This window comes from Lactuca serriola, chromosome 1, assembly GCF_051521515.1.
Source record: "Lactuca serriola cultivar US96UC23 chromosome 1, Lser_US96UC23_V15, whole genome shotgun sequence".
NCBI classification, from domain to species: domain Eukaryota; kingdom Viridiplantae; phylum Streptophyta; class Magnoliopsida; order Asterales; family Asteraceae; genus Lactuca; species Lactuca serriola.
Genome location: NC_136408.1, coordinates 142,527,120 through 142,533,799, shown reverse-complemented (window position 1 = coordinate 142,533,799; position 6,680 = coordinate 142,527,120). Strand labels below are relative to the sequence as shown.

General features: G+C 31.3%; 1 protein-coding gene across 1 annotated transcript; it reads right to left on the bottom strand.

Annotated features, from left to right (window-relative positions):
• Window positions 1-554: 554 nt before the first annotated feature.
• Window positions 555-4,071, bottom strand: UREG (urease accessory protein G). Its single transcript, XM_079037080.1, has 7 exons — window positions 3,867-4,071; window positions 3,477-3,668; window positions 3,320-3,380; window positions 3,025-3,226; window positions 1,956-2,077; window positions 1,182-1,286; window positions 555-886 (listed from the first exon to the last, which is right to left on the bottom strand). The coding sequence occupies exons 1-7, from the start codon at window positions 3,959-3,961 to the stop codon at window positions 803-805; spliced, it is 861 nt and encodes a 286-aa protein (XP_078893206.1). The 5' UTR covers window positions 3,962-4,071; the 3' UTR covers window positions 555-802.
• Between the last annotated feature and the right edge of the window lie 2,609 nt (window positions 4,072-6,680).

The following is a 6,680-nucleotide window of genomic DNA, read 5'->3' as shown; positions in this document are numbered from 1 at the left end:
GAAGATTGCAAGATAAGAGATGCACGCTGATCAACTTCAATCCATAGATTGTAAGCAGGATTGGTAGTTTCAATCCATAGATTGTAAGCAGGATTGGTAGTTTCAATCCATAGATTGTAAGCAGGATTGGTAGTGGATTTGTCGTCCACAGTGACTATTCTGGAGGAATCAGAAGTACCAGAGACATGATCAAATAGTTTTTGGTATTTCAATAAAGAAGTAATCTGGTTTTTCCACAATAAATAGTTTGTGGAGGACAATTTGATTGTCAACATGTGGAGAATGGTGTTTAAGGAGAGAGATCCATCAGAAGAAGACGAAGCCATTGAGAAAAATGATTAGTGCCGGCTATAGATTTAGAGAGAGGAAGAGATATGATCGATAGGCTGATACCATATAAGGAATTGATATCAAAACTCCAATGAATCAGAGTGATGTATATTCATGTAAATATATAGTAATACAAAATACAAGAGACTTTCCTATGATAACGGATTACATAAATTTAAACTAATCTACTTAAACTAATCAGCTCAATATCTAGTCGCTAGATATTTCGTTTATAATAAGCTCAAAAGTCGATTGCTACTTTTTATTCTATTTACCATGCACACTAACATGTTCCATCCCTCTCTCCATATACATACATTATGAAGTAGGGGAAATCTTCTACAAATGACTAATAACTTTGTCTTTCATGTAAAAAATCCACATCACTCAAAAAACAAAGCAAAAGTCTACGAAACGTTAAAGAAAATAAAAGCACACATGAACCCTACCCTCAAAGAAACTAGAATACTAATTAGCGACGCTTTGTCCCTGTTGTCGCTTCCCAAGCTTGCAAAATGTTGTGCACTATTTCTTCCACACCAACCCCATGTTTCACCTACAAATACATAATATGTGTCACTTCAATAAATTGGTAAAATAGTGAACACATAAACATTGTTACATAAATTGGTAAAATAAAATGATACATTGTTAGATAAACATTTAATCAGTGCTATTTTATTATGGGTTTCAATTACAATTTTGCAAATTTTGTTCCTAGAAATAAAATAAAAATAAAATACTTTGTTGTATAAATGTAATACTGAAATTCCTTTAGTAGAAGAGAAATTTTAAATCTGAACAAAATTCCTAAAAAAGGAATAAAAAGTATTTTATTAAAAAAAAAATACCTGAGCAAATACAAATGGCCCACCATCTCTCATTCGAAGTGCATCACGCTCCATGACTCCCAAATCAGCCCCAACTGCTTGTGCAAGATCCGTCTTATTTATAACCTAAAACCACAAACACAAGGGACCGTTTCTGTAAATTCACTATTAGTCAGGGACCATTTCTCAAACTTTACGATACATAGGGACCATTTCTGTAGTTTTCCAATTAAGCTGGGTCCATTTTGCAAATATTTAATAATATAGGAAGCAGGGACCATTTCTGAAAATATTTGATAATATAGGGACGAAAATTGTTATATTACCTTAAATGCCCAAAATCGTATATAATGTATAATTTTCAAAGTATAATGCCCTAAAATGAAAAAAAAAAAAAAAGTACAATGCTATATTTTGGTAGATTTCTCAAAATACAATGCCTTGATGATTAAAAAAAATAAAGACAAAACTGCAAAAATGATCCCTATGTTATGCCGAAAACTGCCACTTTGGTCCAAAAAAGGTGGAAACAGAAAATAAAATATCAAGGGTAAATCCGTCAATTTTAAATATTTTCAAAGAGAAATGGACGAAACTCGCAACAAAATCAAAGTTTTGGACCACTGGTGCTAGTCCAAACCTTTTTGGACCAAAGTGGCAATTTTCGGTTAAACACAGGGACCATTTTTGAAGTTTTGTCAAAAATAAAAGTGAAAGTGCAATGCTGTAATAGAAATTAGAAAGAAAAATGAAAGTATGATGCTATAATAAACAAATAAAGGAAAAATTACACACAAGAAGATCAGCTTGTGTAATGCCTGGGCCTCCTTTCCTAGGAATTTTATCGCCTCCAGAAACATCAATTATATAAATTATATAATCCGCCAGTTCCCTACTGAAATTAGCAGCTAAATTATCTGCATCCACAAAAATTATATAAATATTAAATAAGATGACCATTATTCACTTGCAATTACAGGTATAATTATTAATTAACGCAACAAATAGCAACGTGCTTTGATTTATTTAGGTATTATAGCTTTCTACTTTCATTTCTTTCTAGGGTTTTATGCAGAAAAGTAGTATTATTTTGGGAAATTTTTTGATAAAAGTCCTAATTTTTTTTTTAACAGAAAAAAGTCGCGATTATTTAACATTTTTCCCAAATTAACGAAAAAATCATTTTTTTTAACAGGAAACGACAGATTATGTGATTTTCCCCAAATAATGAGATTTTTTTGTTAAAAAATAAACATTTAGGACTTTATCAAAAATTTCCCCAAAATAATGGGACTTTCTACATAAAACCCTTCTTTCTGTTATAAAATTATAATTCTAGTTTTTTTTTCTTATTAAGGAATTGTGACGCTTTCAAATTTTTTTATTGACAAAATTACATAAATGGTCCTTGTGGTTGATAAAAACGACCAACTTTAGTCCTTATGACGAATTTTTTTCATAGATGATCCCTTTAGTTTCAAATTCTTGCAAAGACGGTCCTTTTGGCTAATAGTGTTTACTTTTCCAGTTAAATTAAGTCACTTGTGAAATGACACATTTGCCCTTCCTTAACTTAAAAAGTCAACACTATTAGCCAAAAGGACCATTTTTGCAAGAATTTGAAACCAAAGGGATCATCTATGCAAAAAATTCGTCATAAGGACTAGAGTTGGTCAATTTTATCAACCACAAAGACCATTTATGTAATTTGTCTTTTTCTTATTAGGACATTATAATTTAGTACATTTTTCAAAGTATAATGTTTTAAGTAACACGAAGAAATGAAAATAGGATGTTGAAAAAAAATTAGTGAAAATATGTTGCTATTTCTTGCATTTAACCAAATACCAATAACACAAATTACCTCCACCAGATTCACAAAGAAGTATATCTGCTTTGTATAAATTAGAAAGCTCCTCAAGAGGTCCAAGATTAATGCTGATGTCTTCTCTAATGGCAGCATGTGGACAACCACCTGTCTCCACAGCTCTTATCCTTTCCTCAGGGAGTGCTCCATTTTTCACCAAAAATTCACCATCTTCTTTTGTGAATATATCATTTGTGACCTGAAATTTTCTCCAAAAGGGTAAAACAGTCATTTACTTTCATAATTTGGGAAAAGTTAAACACACATATGGTTATGGTTGTGCTACACATACCGCAGCAAGACTGTATTTGTCACGCAAAAATCTACATAATGCCAACATCAAAGCTGTTTTCCTACATTATCAAGTGAAAAGATACATTTAGTAAAAATTCGATAAAAAATGAGATGAAATCAGATATGATTTGGAAGAAGATTCGAGAATTACTTACCCAGTTCCAACAGGGCCACCGATGCCAATGGTGAAAGCTCTTTCTTTGAAATCCCTTGTAACAAGTGGAGGTGCTCTTCTGTTAAAGAATCCAGGTGAGTAAATTGGTTCGTGTGAATGTGGTGCGAGACCATCGTGGCTATGGTACACCTTCCCGTCTTTCCCCACAAATGATGAGTCCCCATTTGATTTCCTGATTCAGAGAAAACAAGCGAAAGAGATGTTATCGTTTATCGATCTGCCTCGTTTCTCTAATTAACACAAGCATAAGATGTATGTATGCAGATGATTATCGAAATGAGCTGAGAATCGAAGTTAAGAAGTGAATGAAATCATTATCGGATTAAAAGCTACAAATTGGGTACTTTCAAATCACAGAGAATTTGCTTACCCGTTCGCATGATGATGATCGTGATCGTGATGGTGATGATGATCGTGATCGTGATCATGTGCGTGATGGTGGTCGTCGTGATTGTGCGATGCCATTTGTTTGAGGTTTTGCAGTGTTGAGTGTGAGGGTTTGGCGTGAGGTGTGAAGACTGCTGAAGAAGTGAAGAGTGAAGAGTGAAGTGTGAGGTGTGGGATGAAGATTAGGGATGATTGACTTTGTCTGAGGTTTGTTATCTATTATTAACTTTATGCAAAAATCGTCCCTATACTACTTAATGTTGTCATAGATGGTCTTTTATAAACACTAAAATGTAAACAAGTCCTTTTATCTTTTATAAAAGGGATCAAATACATTAAAGTTTTGAGTAATCTTCATTGATAATGTAATGGGAAATTGAGTAATATAACCATTATAAATAACCATTTTAACAAAAATAACAACATTTTTTTTTGGTAAAATGACCACTTGCTTCGAAACATAGCATTCCGGAGTTGTGGTCTTCGTTTCAGAGTTCCTACTCCAGATTATAACCTCAGTCTTTTTTTATTTTCGTCTCCTATATATATATATATATATATATATATATATATATATATATATATATATATATATATACTAGATTATGACCCGCGTTAAACGCGGGGAACACATAAATAAAATGCAAATTTATATAGATATTACAAAATAATTATAAAAAAGTAGGGTTATTGGTATTATTGACATGTGTAGAAATTACACTAAAATAGGTGTATATATATATATATATATATATATATATATATATATATATATATATATATATATGTTAAAGGACCTTTTTATATACAACATTTTTTGTTTTATTAGTTCAATGACCTTGTTTGTCACCTATAAATATCTTCAAACATTTTTTACTTGTGACACGGAAAACAACTATATATAGCCAACCATGCGTGAAAATGGGTCTACACAAGTATAATCCAACATTTAACAATGTACTTTCAAAATACATTGTTATTTTGTGGCTATATTGCGAAATATAACTGTTTATTTCCAAAAATAGCAACTTATTTATGTTCTTTCAAAATGAACCACATAAAACCCCCCACAATATTTAATATAAAGAAACTATAACCAATAAATCTGCAACGAAGCTAATCATCTCCCTCCACTTCATCTCTAATATCATATCTTTTTTTCCTTAATCTAAGTTATTGTCACTATCACCGACAATGTTAAGATTCATTGATGGCTTCTTTTTTATTTTAGGGATAATATGACAGAAATCATTTATCAGGTCCATCATTTATGTTTATATCTTCGTTTTTTTTGTTGATTTTGATATGCCTTCTTCGGTTTACCACCATCTTTTTTTTTCAGGCTCCTTTTTTTATGAAATAACATTTTTTTTTGTGAAATTCTTTCTACGGTTTTGAGTATGTGCAGGTATGTTGATTTTTTTTGAAGTAAAGAAAGTAGGGTTTTTGTTCGATGTTGGTTCCTAGGTTTGGTTCTTATTTTTTGTGATTTCTCATAATCCATTGCGTTTTATTTTCCTTCTTTATCTACAATCTTTATGTATAGAACATTTTATCCATATAGTCATTCACTATAGAGTTTAATGAAGGAAAAAAGAAACACCCCTTTAGTTTTATTTACTTTGCAAATTATCGAGCCTCCATGCAAAGCTTACAACATAATGAAAAAAAAAACAAAAACCCTTATGAGGTAAATGCCAATTACGATTCTACCTCTTTTCCTCTTGTAACAATTATCTCACTTCAAAACATCTACTTTTGTGTTTCAGCATTATATTGATAGCATGAAAGATCCAAGCATTGTTGTATTTTGGTTAAACACAATGCCTCAAATTATGGGAGGATTTAAATATGGTGATGAGGTCAAACATAAAATATGGTGGTAATACAAGGTTCTTCTATTTCTTATTTATTTATTTACTTATTAGTGTTTCTTATTTAGAAAAATATGCGATATGATCAACTTTGTGATGCTATAGCAATGAGAAAACTTGAATGAGCAGGAAGTGAGATAAGTTTATAATTTATTAACTTCAATGAGAAATTAATTAATTACAATTTTGTTATTGAATTTGAAATACAACAGGGATTACATCAATGGATCCTGAACGTGCAAGAAATGATCCAGTGATAGTAAAGAACATTCCTTACTATAAAGCAAAGAGCAAATTAGGGGCAGAAGTGATGAAGCTCAATCTACCACCATGACCTCAAAACTGGGGGGGCGGGGGGGGGGGGGGGGGGGGGGGGATCAGTATAAACAAAAAAAAATTCATTTATTTTTAGTGATTTACATATTTGGTCCTTGTGTTTAGTTGATTTTTTTGGTTTTGGTCCCTAAAAGAATCAAGTTGTAGTTTTTGGACCTTGTTTCACTGTTTCATAAAACTTTTATGATTGCCTAAGTTAACAACCTAGCTATTAGTTTTTTTTTAAATCACCATTTTGCCTTTGAACCAAAACTAAAAAACATATAGCATAACAACAATATATATATATATATATATATATATATATATATATATATATATATATATATATATATGTTTTTTTTTTTTACTTAAGTTTAGAGTAGATTACATTTTTGGTCCTTGAGTATACCTGATTTTTTTTTTCAGAAGGTTCTGAGGGGCGTTTTTGGTATTTCAGGGTCAAATGCTGACTTTAGTTGAGTGCACACTTCTATTATACCGTGCATTCTTACCTGCCCATGTACAGAAGCCTATTTTCATCTTTCACAACATGCTTATATTTAACTTTAAAGCTCACATAAATTGTTGAGAAGGTATATTTCTTA